At 39.7% G+C, this 15,000-nt stretch overlaps 2 protein-coding genes across 3 annotated transcripts in view; both read left to right on the forward strand.

The window, feature by feature from the left end:
* Positions 1 to 12,790, forward strand: part of LOC138014300 (very long chain fatty acid elongase 4-like) — a 17,344-nt gene extending 4,554 nt beyond the window's left edge. Inside the window, exons 4-7 of the mRNA XM_068861345.1 lie at positions 653 to 709; positions 2,483 to 2,597; positions 10,478 to 10,602; positions 11,803 to 12,790. Coding sequence (XP_068717446.1) covers positions 653 to 709; positions 2,483 to 2,597; positions 10,478 to 10,602; positions 11,803 to 12,066 — 561 coding nt within the window. The 3' untranslated portion in view covers positions 12,067 to 12,790. The remainder of the gene's footprint in view (positions 1 to 652; positions 710 to 2,482; positions 2,598 to 10,477; positions 10,603 to 11,802) is intronic.
* Positions 12,791 to 14,994: 2,204 nt separating this feature from the next.
* LOC138014303 (very long chain fatty acid elongase 4-like) overlaps positions 14,995 to 15,000 on the forward strand; it is a 12,320-nt gene continuing 12,314 nt past the window's right edge. The window contains exon 1 of one of the 2 annotated variants that reach the window (XM_068861352.1): positions 14,995 to 15,000. This exon is cut by the window's right edge and continues 331 nt beyond it. The gene's annotated coding sequence lies outside the window, so the exon portion shown is untranslated. The other variant, XM_068861354.1, reaches the window with a different exon arrangement.

Below are 15,000 nucleotides of genomic sequence, written 5' to 3' on the forward strand. Positions count from 1 at the left end.
CTTAATGGTGCAGAAATCTGCAAACCGCTTTGTCTTAGGGACAAAGCGCACTGGAACACGTTCGCCTGAACGGAGGCAGTATGGCCTGTCAATTGACACACACGGAATTAATGGCTTGAGTACAGGAGAGGACAGGCAGTCACGCTTGATAAAATTTGTGCAAGCTTCGTCCCCTCTCTGGGAAAGGGTAGTGATGCCAGATTGAATTAAGGCATCGTCATAATGACAGTTCGGCACAACGATGCGTAGGGCCCTTTGGTCAGTGGAATCCCGTTTGTATCAAGTCCATGTAGGGTGTGCATTAAATTTAATAATGATTTTGTTGCTGAAAATGGCATTGGAATCCAACAACGATCGATCAGGGGTGTTCTCCAAAGGTTCTTACAGAAATTGTTTGGATTTTTATGAAAAACAAGTCTTAGAATCAGGAACACAGACAACACAAGGCAGCAATTATTGTATTTTCTTTAGAAGGTTAATGTTTATAAATAAATTTAAATTAATTTTAATTTGTTTTACTTCATGAATATTCATTCTGCAGCAACCATCACCCGTAACATTGACTGGGCTCAGCTGTAACAGCTGTTACAGGTTACGGTCCCTAAATGACATCTCTGCACTAAATACATGTATGTGTTTCCTCAAATTTTAGGTTACCTCTGTCTTGTGGTGGTTTTATTTCTCCAAATTTGTTGAACTACTAGATACTGTAAGTATACATATTATTTGGTATTATCCTAGAGTCTTTCAACAATCATGGTGACTCAGGGATACAAGTACATGTTTTTTTTTTTTCGTAGTGCAATTGAGTGGGCAGCTGGTATTCCTGCAAATCTAGAAATCGAATTGGTTCTGGAAATGAGAAAATTTTTCTTGTCTGCTTTGCTCACAGCAGGTGGTATGGTTGGGTGATGAGTTGTAAATTATTAAGGACTTCCTTCTTGGCAATGTTTTGAACATAAACTATTATATTATTGTTCCAGTACTGAAAATGTTTCTGTTTTTCTTTCAAATTATTGTTTTAACCTGTTCAATACATATCTTAAAATCTTCTCAGAAGAAGTTGCTCAGGAATCTTGCTGCAATTACAGCCCTAGATTGTTTCAATTTTTGCAAGAAGTAGAACTACAGTGTATGTCCTCTGTCTTTACATGCACTGTACTGTATAAGTCTTGAGTACCGCTCTCTTCCCGCGTTTCGTCTCATATTTTGCGCATTCTCTTGACCAAATATGGTAAGATATGCCCTAGGACACAGGATGAGAGCAAGAGATCTAAGATCTTGTCTTGACTCAGTTTTTCCGAATACAGACTTCCTGGCTGTTGAGTAACATGAACAAAAAGAAATAAATTATACAACTGATTATCATTGGATATTATAAGTCCAGTATTAATTTCTGTTTCAGCCTTACATGTAGTATTCAAGGAGACCATTGGGCAGTCTTAAACCCTGGAAAAATAATGATAATCAAGTAAATTAAAGTATTATTATTATTATTATTATTATTATTATTATTACTATCAAATTTGCTCGATTTGTTTTAATTGCACTAATTTGCATTACTTTAGATCACTTGAGTGAAAAGCCTACCAAACGGGAAAGGATATTAAAATAGTTGAAAGGTTCCTTAATATTTAACCCCCGTTGGGAGGATCCCCATATAAAAAAGACAGGGGTGCTTGTTGTACATTTTTGGGGTTAAAAAAGCGGTTTTGGTACCTCTTATGGTGGTCAGCCTCAAAAGGTCCACAGCGGGAGCTTTAGCGCTACCTTTTAGGGTACTGAGCTGAAAGATTATGACAGGAGACATTTTGATAATTAACTATTAGTTTTTTTTTTACTTTTTCTAATTAAAAGCTATAATTTGGTACCTCCTAGGGGTGACAAAATTTCATGCCATGCCAAGACAGGATCTTGGTAGATGTACCTCGTAGGGGTTCTTTTCAAAATTTCCGACAATGAGTTGTGACCCCCGTCCTTTTTATATGGGAGTCCCCCCCCCCCCCCCCCCGGAATTTAACTGTCCTAAGTTGCAAGAGATCAAAAGCTTTCTAGTTGGCCTCTACCTCTTTGAATAAAGGAGGAAAGCAACATGGTCGCAAGTACTTAGTAAAAGAGTAGACAACAAGGAGATCTTATACATGGACTTGTGAGTTTTGCAAGTATTTACACAGAGGATACGCTCGGTTGGAAGTGGTATTTTAATTTATCGAATATGCTTGCATTTGCATACCTTGATCAGTTCAGAATTAAGCCCAAAATGTAAACTTGTTCAAGTGAACAATTTTCTTCCATAATTTTCTTTAATTTGCATTTAAGTTGTGTAATAGTTTACTAGTGTTTTTTCTTACATTTATAAGCTTCACTTACATCACTCATGATTGTGACTCAGGCTTTCCCTCAACATTGAAAAGGCATATATTACAAGTCGTGAAAATTTAATTTAGTGGTATGGAATAAATGTTCTGTATTAATGTTCCAGATATTTTTCCTGCTTCGTAAAAAGAATAACCAGGTATCATTCCTTCATGTGTATCATCATACGTCAATGGTATGTCTTTGGTGGATTGGTATCAAATGGGTGCCTAATGGACAAGGTGAGTGATGTCGTGTACTGCGTGGTACAATTTGACCTTTTAGAATACATGTACAGTACACCGAACAAAATGACTTTAAGAGGACATAACTTTTGACTGGACTGTGGTGCCCACATTAGATAATTGTTATTTTCAAACGCGAAGTGTCCTTATGTTGGTAAAAAGTAACTGTCAATCAGTGCATGTCTGCTTTTGCGGTTTCCTGATCTTATGGTCTCTTAAGATATTCGACACTTTGAGCAGAGTATTTGAAAGTTCCTCGTTACCGTGGTAGTTGGCGAACTCCGAAAGCTCCTAGGTCATTTGAAGGGCGTACGTTTGTTACATATTTCACAGTGGGTTCTTTGAGGAGGTTGTCAACACCTTCATCGTCGTAGCAGATTTCCTGGTCAACATTTCTTGAACTCTTGCTTGACGGCTTATCAGTATCGCTGTGTCCTCAAGGTTTTAATTCCTGACAGTCATCTTCTCGCCAAGAAAATTAAATTAAATAGATGGCCGCGGACGGACAGCTAGTTTGTACTTCTGATGATGATCGCGACTCACTCCCAAAAACCGAGTCTTGTTCGCTTGAACCTGAGGCCTGTGAACTGGAATATCTTCGTCTTAATTGCGACAAGTTGGTGTGGTCGAACGATTTGGATTCCCTTAAGAATTTTGTGGTTGTTTTAAAACTACAAGGGAAGTGGCTGACGCCTGGTGGCAATACGAAACAATTCAAAAGTTCCAACGGTAATGTAATAATTAACTGGTATAGCAAGAAACAACAAACCCTGAACTTTCAGGGACGCGATGGCCCTGGTCTAAAGGACAAACTAGTAGAATTTGTACGAAAGAAGCCGGGAACTTTAACGGATTTACAGGCCCCAGAACCTTTGGTATCAATGGAGAAAACAATGCAGCCATCATTATCGGAGGAAGCCAACAGTTGTCACCTAAATGGTGCAACATCGATCGACGATGAGAGCTCACCAAATTGTCCTCAACAGCGACTAAATTCAGAAATTGTGACCGACATTGAGGGTTTAAAACTTGATTTATTGATACTTCAAAAACAGTTGAAGAAAATTCAAAGCTTTTGTCCATTACTAATACCAAACATCAAGATGAAAATGCTTCTTATTCCGAACTCCTTGATTACAAGAAGAGGTGCGTAACGTTATTATCCTCTGTTTCTAAAAAAGACAGTGCAATCAAAGATTTGGAAGAAAAGTGTTTGACCTTTGAGAGCCGCGTTTTGTCTTTAGAACAAGAGAATGAATCCCTTAGGCTTGCACTAACCATCATTATGCAAGAAAAGAGCGATGCTGAAAACAAAGAACCAAAGTCAAGCGAATGCTGGGTCCATGTGGATGAGAAGCGAGGTAAAAACGGAAATCGTGAACGTAGCCAGAAGACAGTACGCCCTGATATCACCGAAACTCGAAACAGTTTTGAGCCCCTTCGTCGAATTAATGAAGCGCAAGTGGATGTGAGAAATGAGGATAACCGTACTGCAAATAACGATGATAGAAGCTTCAGAAGACCCTCGTGCCGGCCTATCGATGTTACAACACAAAGGACTAATCAATCTGTATCAACCGAGTCGACAACAAAGCGCGATCAAGCGCGACCTAACCGCCAAAAGAAAGTTATGATTGCCGGGGATTCTGTTCCCAAGCACCTCCAAGGCCATAAAATGTCTAGAAATTCGAGAGTTAAGATATCCTCCTTCCCGGGATGCACAACGGAAGACATGCATGATTTTATAAAGCCACTCCTACGAAAGAATCCAGACGAGATCATACTTCATGTGGGGACTAATAGCCTAAGATCCTGCGACACCCCTCGTGCTTGTGCGGATGAAATAATCGACCTGGCCACGATGGTTAGCTGTGAATCTCCAGCAAAGATTGCGTTATCAAGTCTTGTGTGTAGATCTGACGATGAATCCTTGGCTTGCAAAATAGCTGAGGTGAACAGAATCCTCGAAGATTGCTGCACTCGGAAGAGCTGCGGATTTGTTGATCATTCAAACGTTTCTACCTCGAATCACTTAAATCGTAGCGGCCTTCATTTAAACAAGTCTGGAACCTCTCGTCTTGCACAGAATTTTATAAATTATTTACGCTTAGATTAGGACATTGCCGTCTGGGAATCCGATTCGACTGATGACCGTCCACGCGAAAACTGGGGTAAGTTCGACTGTTCTAGTATTTTTGGCCGAGGTTTGGTCATCGCCTCCCTTAATATTAACAGTTTGCTCTCTCACATTGACGAACATGCATGATTCCAAAATTGATATTTTGTCAATTAACGAGACTAAACTAGACTCAACCGTTCGTGATAGCGATGTTTACATACCTGGTTTCGAAATAGTTAGAAAAGACCGTAGAATTAATGGGAGGAAAGGGGGCGGTGTTTGTATCTATTTGCGCACAAATCTTAACTATCGAATACGTGATGATTTGATTAATGATGACCTCGAGTGCCTTATTGTCGAAATTAGTAAGCCACGAAGTTCAGTATTCCTGGTCGGCACCTGGTATCGACCTTCAAACTCTCCGCCTGAACGTTTCAATGAATTCGAAAATGTAATTGACAAAATTGACGCTGAAAGTAAGGAACTATATATACTTGGTGATGTTAACTGCAAGTTATTGCCAGAGGCTTCTGCTCATATTTCCTCTCATCTAACAAACATTTTTGACATTTATGGTCTTAGTCAGTTAATCACTGAGCCAACACGCGTCATTCTTGTCTCTAAGACACTTATTAATTTATGTATCACCAACTCCCCAGAGAAAGTTTCAATTTCAGGTGTCATTCACCTTGGGATCAGTGATCACTCTCTTGTATTTATGACTCGCAAAGTCCATCATGACCGTTTTTGCCCACGAATGATTGAAATGAGGCAATTTAAACACTTTCAAAAGAACAAGTTCTTAAATGATCTGGAACAATGCCATGGTCGAGTGTTGATCTGTGTTCTGATCCAAATGACATGTGGCATGAATGGAAACAAATGTTTGTTAGTTGCATGGACAAACGCGCACCACGTAAACTAAAAAGAATTAGTAAAAAGCGGGCTCCGTGGATTACTAAAGGGTTATTGAATAAAATACATAGAAGAGATTTAATTAAAAAGAAAGCAATTTCATCGAATGATCATGACATGTGGGAGCAATTTAAATGTGCTAGAAACCAAGCAAATAATGCAATTAAACAAGCAAAGAAGCGCTACTTTTCTGATAACTTGAAAGTTAGCAAAGGAAATCCGCGCAAAACATGGAACCTCATTAACGAGTTAACCTCACGTAACACTAGCAAGTCGACGAATATCTTAGAAATCCAAGTTGACAACAGAACAATAAGCAGTTCTGGCGACATGGCGGAAGCTTTTAATGATCATTTCACAAATATTGGCCAAGTGTTAGCCCAAGAGGTTCCTGCTGCAGAAGTAAATCCCGAGTTTTACCTTTCACACACTGATAAAGCATTTCATCTAAAAACTCCTAGTCTCGACGTTGTTTTTAACCTATTGAGGAATATTGATGAAAAGAAAGCCACTGGCCTCGATATGATCCCAATTAAGTTGTTGAAAATGGCTGCTAGTATTGTTACTCCATCGCTGACCGCCATATTTACAAAGTCAATTATCACTGGGATTTATCCAACAGAATGGAAAATGGCCCCGGTAACTCCGGTGTTTAAAAAGGGTGAAAAATCGGACCTCAACAATTATCGTCCAATTTCCGTTATTCCGGTTGTCTCGAAGGTTTTTGAAAAAATTGTTTACGATCAACTGTACCAATACGTAAATGACAATCAATTGTTATCAAGTTGTCAGTCACGCTTTCGCTCCTTACATAGCACCCTAACGGCCTTGCTTGAGGCGACAAATAGCTGGTTTGTTAACATCGACAACGGCTTCCTGAACGGAGTAGTCTTCATTGACGTCGACCTTAAAAAAGCTTTCGACACAATTGATCACGAAATTATTTTACGTAATTTGTCTTACTTTGGTGCTGACCAGGCAACTGCTAAGTGGTTTCAGTCATACCTAAGTAATCGGACCCAAAGGTGTATTGTAAATGGAAATCACTGTTACTTGTGGCGTACCGCAGGGTAGCATCCTGGGTCCCTTGCTTTTTTTGATGTACATTAACGATCTCCCTAACTGCCTGCGGGTTGCTGCGCCGAGAATGTTTGCTGATGACACCAGTATAACCTTATCTGCAAAAACGGTAGCCGATCTTAAACTAGCAGTGACTTCTGAACTTAACAATCTTACCTGTTGGCTGAGAGCCAACAAATTAAGTTTAAATGTGGCCAAAACTGAGCTAATGATAATCGGATCTAGGCAGAGATTGAATACCCAATGTGAGGAGATTAATATAAGTATCGATGACAGGACGATCAAGAGAGTTGACCATATCAAATCTCTGGGTCTTACCATTGATGCACAACTCTCTTGGTCTAAACACGTTGACGAGATAAGCAAGAAAGACTCTTCAGCCATTGGTGCATTGAAACGTGTACGACCTTTTATTCCGACGGATGTTGCAGTTCAAATTTATAATGCTTTAATATTACCACATTTTGATTACTGCAGCCCGGTTTGGGATGGTATGAGTGGCTGTTTGAGTGATAAATTACAAAAATTACAAAATCGCGCTACCAGAGTAATTACTCAATCACCTTTTGATACGAGCTCCAACCTCCTTCTCGCGATGCTTGGGTGGGAGAAGCTGTCTCTTCGTCGTAAAAAGCAGAAAGCTTTAATTATGTATAAAACATTGAATGAACTTGCCCCAGACTATCTTCAATTTCTCTTCACTGAACGCCACGTTAATGATTATAACCTAAGAAATCTTGAAGGAAAACTTTCGCTGCCCAAGCCAAATCTAATTACTTAAAACGAATTTTTTGCTACAGCGTGGCCTGTTTGTGGAACAACTTGCCCCAAGATTTAAAAAGCGTTTGTTCTATTGGGCAGTTTAAACGGGGTATTAAGAAAGTATCTGAGATATCGGATTCCCACACGGCAATCATGTAAAGCAGTTGTACAAGTTTTAATTTTTAATTATTAACTTAACTGATGATTCTCCGTGTCTAAATAAAGATTTACATTATTTTACATTACATTACATTACAAGATGGTTTGTCAGTGTCGATAGGCTCTGTACAGCTAGGTAGCTCTTCATCTGCATTGACGAATTCTTTGGCAGCTGTTGATTTTTCGCCGAGCTTTATGCACAACTCGTCTAAGCTCAGAATGTCCTCGCCTTCAAACGGATCGTCATCAACATCATCTCCTTCTATGCTAGTAGCATCTGGGACTAATACGACCTTGTTAAAGCATTTTGCGATGGTGTATTGACTGATCTCATCCCAGGCTTGTTTCTCCCATTGTATGGCCATTAAAGATTTCACTCGCTGTTTTCTGTCCGTCGATCTTGCTGCAGACAAAGCTCAATAGCTTCCTCTTTGTTTTCACTTTCCAGGGTTTGATAATTCCAGCACCAAGAGGTTGTGCGCGCGAAGTTGTCTTTTTTGGCAGAAAAGCCATCTTGATATTTGAGAAGCGGTCGATAAGCGAATTGGGGTGACAAGGTGCATTGTCAAAAAATAGGAGTATGTGACGGCCCTCGCCCTTCATTCGTCGGTTTGGACTCGATAGAATCTCTTCAAAGATTTCGGATAACATCCACGCCTTGCTACTGGAAAAATAATCGCACTTACAGGGCAGTAAAGTGTCCTTTATAATTGATGACTTGAAGCAGCGTGAGTTCCGACTCTTTCCAACAACAATAGGGACCTCTTTTTCGCCTGACGCGCCAACGCAAAAGGCCCAGGTAGCCCTCTCTTTTGAGTTTTTCCCACCACGACAGCGTTTTCCGCGCTCAGAGAGGCTTTTATCAGGAAGGACTCTCCAAAACTGGCCAGTCTCATCCATGTTCCATGCATTTCTTGGCTCAAAGAAAAGATAAACGAGCGGTACGGAACGGTTAGTGCGAAGTCTTGCACGTACGAGCACGTACGGTAAAAACAGGAAGTGGCCTTGGTCCAGAGCGCTGATCAATGGGATTTATTTCAACGTGATTTTCCAATCTTAAAAGCAAAGGAAAATAAAAGCGACAAAGGCACATTTGAGTAAAACAAAGGCTCACATAGTGATTTAGTTGCCATAAATGTGCTTGTTGTTGTTAAGTAGGCACGTAGATTCCCTCCAGATAAAATAGAAGCAACAAAGTAGACCAAAACTTCCCTTTCATACGTAGCGAAAATTCTTTACCTTTGACAAAATTGTTGTGCAGCTCGTACGTCCGTCCGTACAATGTGAACTTCCAAAATGGCGGACTGATCCGCTAAGAACGCAACGCTCTCGCCGTCGACGATTTCGGATATCGACCACAGATTATCTTTAGGGGAGTAGGTCAGCGACATTTCCCAGTTTGTTCTCAAGAGGCCAGCAGACTCGTCTACCCCTAGATGAAATATTTCGAGATACCTACCCACCACTACGCGGGGTCTAACAAAGAATTCGAAGAATTTTCAACCTCTTTTGCGTCAAGTAAGGCATCATATTGTGTCCGACTCTTTGGAATATTGACATCTGACACCGGGATTTTGATCAGGAAGTATTATGTTGCTTACTCGACGTATCATGCCTTATTCTAAACCTAACAGTACTCCGTCCTTCGGACTTCGCACTAAAAAAGAGAACTTTGATGTACTGTAATGAAAAAAAAAAAAATTACTGGAACGTTACCTTTTATGTGCACTGTACTGTTCAGACTCAAACACTGCTTTTATCTAGGTCAGTGTGTAATTAAAGCGTTAAAACTGAACCCATTTCGTTAGAAATTTTCTTGATCTATTGTTCATTGTCCGCTTATGGGAGGTGTCCGCTTACGAGAGGTGTCCTTTAGTGGAGGTTCGATTGTATACAGTAAAAACCTGCGTATAAGAACCAAGTCTTTTCCAACTTATCCTAAGTAGGTTCTTATAGAAATGGTATTTAGTGGGATTTTAGGCTACTTAGGTTATTAAGTAGGCTTTTAATTTGATAGGGGCAGTAGAGATCAGCACAGATAACCACTACAGCTAGGGCATATGTGACATGGAATAAGTATAGTCAGGGTGGGACAAAAAGGCTGTCTGATAGCCCGTGGCTAGTGGAGTGATGTTTCGGGCTAGCACTTTCTTATTGCGGGTTTCCCGACGGGCAAGCATCAAATTGAACACGACTGTCGCGTTATTGGTTGCTTTCTTCTGATGCCAAACTTCGGAGCAGACAGAATTGTTTAGCAGGCAGTTTGAGAGAAAAAGAAAGAATACAAATCTTTTTTTGAGATAGTAGCCCCTCAGAGACTTGGGTTAGTAAGATGAAATTACAGCTTGCCCGAAAGGGCAACCTGATGCTTGGAATTTCGTCTCACCCTGATAGTGCTGTATTAAATAATTATCTATAGAAAAATACAGTTGAGATGATAACCATACAATAAATTTATCTTTCCAAAGTACGAGTATGCATTTTAGTTCTGACTGAATCCTAAAATGTTTTTCTGTATTTTCATCTGTGCTTCATTTTTGTAAGAGAAGAACTTATATTGCAAATTTTAGGCTAAATAGGTTGTTATCAAAAGGGAGTTTAAAATGAAAATTGTAGTTTAACAGGTTCTTAAATTTTGGGTTCTTGTACGCGGGTTTTCTCTGTATTAATATAGGGGGAAGTGAATTTATTTTCAGTATTGTACAATTAGTTTTTTTTTTTGTCAGACTGATAACTGGTTGCTCTGTCGGTAATTAATCATGTCTTCTTTATTCTTTGTCTGCAAATACTTACCAGTAGAGCATGGTAAAGGTCATAGTTTTTTTCATTTTTTCATAAACAGCTTTTCTCGGTGCCATGGTCAATGCCATGGTGCATGCCATTATGTACACTTATTATGGATTGTCAGCTCTGCCGTATTTGAGGAAGTACCTCTGGTGGAAGAAACACCTAACACAGATTCAAATGGTAGGTTTAATTTTAAAACGCAGTAGTTTATACATATGAACTGTCACAATCACTAAATGTTGTCAACCTCGTCGTCCCTTGGGTTTCTCTCCTTTCCTTCCCCTGGAGCGGTAGAGATCCTGGGAAGTAGTTGTCAACGTCTCTTCTTACTTTGCAAGGCGAAGGGAAGAAGTAAAGTAAAGTAAAGTAAAGCAAAGCAAAGCAAAGCAAAGCAAAGCAAAGCAAAGCAAAGCAAAGCAAAGCAAAGCAAAGCAAAGCAAAGCAAAGCAAAGCAAAGCAAAGCAAAGCAAAGCAAAGCAAAGCAAAGCAAAGCAAAGCAAAGCAAAGCAAAGCAAAGCAAAGCAAAGCAAAGCAAAGCAAGCAAAGCAAGCAAAGCAAAGCAAAGCAAAGCAAAGCAAAGCAAAGCAAAGCAAAGCAAAGCAAAGCAAAGCAAAGCAAAGCAAAGCAAAGCAAAGCAAAGCAAAGCAAAGCAAAGCAAAGCAAAGCAAAGCAAAGCAAAGCAAAGCAAAGCAAAGCAAAGCAAAGCAAAGCAAAGCAAAGCAAAGCAAAGCAAAGCAAAGCAAAGCAACGCAACGCAACGCAATGCAACGCAATGCAACGCAACGCAACGTCACGCAACGTCACGTCACGTCACGTCACGTCATGTCACGTAAAGTAACCATATTTAACGTCGATAACTCGTAACAGGAATTCAACTGACAAACCTGAGGTCGACGGTACGCTCATTTTACTCCCCCCTCTCCATCAGTGCCCCGTTTTACGGGTATTTAAAGCTACTTAGCTACACGGAAAGGTTCAAGAAGTCGAAACAAGGAATCGAACTCAGGACCTCTTGCACCAAGGCCGCGCACTAACCGTATTGGATCCAAAAACGAGTCAGTGTGAGTGGTTCATGTGACTTGTCAATGAAACAATAATATTACCTTATGCAGCGTCACGTTTTTATAAAATGAAACGATACATACGCACAATTTAATCAAGTGGTATTGATACCAATCTCAGTGGAGAATGGTATACTGTAGTCTTTGGATATCGAGTACAGCATGCACATATTGCTGTGTACATCCAGACGATTAATGGTAATTGCCTTGATGAATTATTAATGCCTTAAGAAAAGTGTAAATAACTGAACCTAGTCGTTAAATGTTGATTGGTTTGTAACCATTGAAACAGCGCATTTTTTTTTGTTCCATCTTTCAGGCCCAGTTTTTGCTTCTTTTAATTCATGCCTTGGCGTCTCTTTATGTCGAGTGTGACTATCCTTTGTGGATGAAATACACATTCATTGGCTACATGGTCTCTTTTCTCATCCTGTTTTCAAATTTCTACATCCATGCTTATTTTGCTAAGAAGTATGGAAAACGTGAACCAGACAAGGCAAATGCAGAAGCTGTGACAAATAGTGACGTTTTGGCGAATGGGGTGGCAGGCCCTCAACAAGTCCAAGAAAAGAAGAATATTTAGACCATGAGTGTCCAGGGTTACCGTCGTCTCACAGATCTTTCTTTAATTTCCATAGCTACACTTGACCTGACTTAATTTAAGAAATCTTAAGCCATATTCTCGTGCATCCTATCCGAGGCAAAAGGAAATGGGCTCATTTCATGGTATGAGGCTCTCTCGGTTTAAGCTTTTGACTTCAAGGTGGCGATGTTGCAATTCTTCGGAAATTGAACTCTGTCCTTTTGTCTTCTGCGCGTACGCACTCATCAGTGTTTGGAAATGCTACAACCTCTTTACAGGTGCTACATCGTTTGAAGAGCTGGAGAAGAAGCACTGAAGTGGAGTGGAAATTAATTGCTAGTAGAACCGTACATATTTAAAGCTTATAATTATTGTTAGAGCTATTTTGTTAACGTAAGATAAGGTATCTGATAACTTTATTTCAACGCGGAAAAGTTATAAAGCCAAAGACTTATGGGGTCGTGTATAGAATTGAAAGATAACTAAATAATAAAGCTAACTTTAAGTATAATGTAAATGTATAAAAAGGAGGAAAATTCCGTGCTATATTACTTTTATTTATTTATTTGAGCCTGTAGCGTTTAGGACTCAATTTAGAAACTTATTATGGCATATAGTAGGTAACTAAATCATGGCCTTACTCAAAAGTGTATAATACCATATTCTGTAATATTTATTAATATGAGGTAAATAAATAAATAAAATATAAATCTATCCTTCACTCGATGGTATGCAAAAATATCATTATTTCTTGGCTTACACTGGTCGATTACACAATTAGAATCAAAATTTAAAGTGCCCCTGTGACCAAAAAATCAATTCATATTTTTGTTTGGATTTCAAAACTACTGTTAGCAAAACACTAAGTGACCCACGTTTTAAGCCTTGATTTCAAAAAGACACCTCTTTTTTTTAACTGTAATTTTCCTATATGGTCCGCCATTACTAACATGTTCTTGAGAGAGCTGGATCGAGGAGAAAAAGACGTCAAAGGCTCGCTAGTTTAAGAATGCAATACGTGTGTACGCCGCAGAATTAATATGCGGCACGGGGGTTTTGGGCTTTCAGACTTTTAAACTCACGCTTTGCATATATAATAAGCTGCGTTCACACGCTGAGATTTTAAGCTAGTGAGTCTCTGACGTCACTTTTCCCTGGATCCAACCGTCTGAGGTCCAATCGGTCGGTTTTGAACGTGAGTAATGGCGGACCGTGAAATCCAAAACTTACACTTAAAGTAAACGGCTTTTGGATAAAAATCAAAGCTCAAAATTTTGCCAGTCAGGTGTTAACCAAACACACTTTCAAAATCTGAAGGAAAAAAAGAAGTGGTTTTTTTGATCACAGGGGCACTTTAAAGTAGGTGCCAAAGAGCTTCGAAGAAACCGTGTACATTTCAAACCAGATACGAAAGTCGGCACCCGAAACACGCCATCTGATAGACAGAAGCCTCAAGAGCAAACTGTAGTTCCTGTTCAAAAAGAGCACAAAACTCAGTTCCGTAAAATATACACCGAAGTGCCAAAACAGCTAAAACCGCTAATAAGATGGCGCTGCTTGCAGCCAAACGAACACGTTCGGGACGCTTAGTAAAAGCACCTGCACGCTGCGCTTCGTAGACTAGTTGAACGTAAAATTGTAAATTTTACTGAGGGGAAGGTGTTAAGGGATTGGATCCCACTTTAATGGAAAGGATATCATTATGGATTGTGTTGTGAGAGAGGGGCCGTCCTATAAATGTTGTGTTGACTTCGAATCGTCCTGTTTCAATCTATCAATCAATCAATCTATCTATCCATCTATCCATCTGTCTGTCTGTCTGTCTGTCTATCTGTCTGTTTGTCTGTCTACACAAGAAACTAGACCGCGGACGACATTGCAAAGTTCTCGGCGCTTTTGATGTCTTAACCGTACTTTTTAAGTACATGCCAAAAAAATAATTTGCTTTGTCCTCACAAGTTGCGGTTTTTTTTTGCTTCGACATTGGGAACGAGCACTTCGTGCCACCAACACCACGACAACAGAACAATTCAGCCCACTTTGAAGGGCACCTGGGTAGGACCATTTTGTGGCATATATCTATCTTTATTTAACCATGGAATCCTTATCACTAAAAAGTGGTCTTCTAAAGATAGAGCCGTGCGCATTAACATTAATAAAGTTAACACTTAAAAATTACGGGCTTTGTTAAGAAATCTTATATTAAACGCTAAAAATGATGTAATTTCTAATATACACTGGCGGAATAAAAACTATTTAAGTAGTGGCCTGCTTAGCCTCCGCTGACAGACTGTTCCGTATAACTGTGCCACTATATAACGAAAACTCTTTTTGAGGGCCTCATTGTTCGGCAGTGGAATAAATAGGTTGTGTTGGCGCCCCGAAGATTATGTCTGTGAATAGTATTTACACTGGCGAATTTATCAGACAGGTATTCGGGTACAAGGTTATTTATTACTGTTTTAATTTGAAAATTAAAGATTTCATTTTTTTATCATGCCTGTCAGCGAGGCTTTTCCATTTGAGGGCACGAAGAATCTGAGCAGATCTGACATCCCAATTGGACCCTGTTATTATGCGTGCTGCCCTGTTTTGTAACTTCTCTAGGTTTTAGCTGAGGCCATTACCGATACAGGCGCCCCACACAGCGCTGCAATAATAGAGATGTGGAAGAATCAGTGACTTATAAATTGTGACTAGGGTACTTTGAGGACATATCGGTCTTAGCCTCCTCAGGGCAGCAAGTACTTTTGCAACTTTACCGACTACTTCAGAGATATGAGCTTCCCATGAGTGTTTCATCCACCTGAATGCCTAAGCATTTGGAAGTATTGACTCTTTCAATTGAATGTCCATCGAGGCATATTTGCAATTCACTAGGAAGCTGAGAGATTTTATACCTTGGGCCTGTAAAAAGACACTTGGTCTTGAGGA

This window comes from Montipora capricornis, chromosome 8, assembly GCF_036669925.1.
Source record: "Montipora capricornis isolate CH-2021 chromosome 8, ASM3666992v2, whole genome shotgun sequence".
Lineage (NCBI taxonomy): Eukaryota > Metazoa > Cnidaria > Anthozoa > Scleractinia > Acroporidae > Montipora > Montipora capricornis.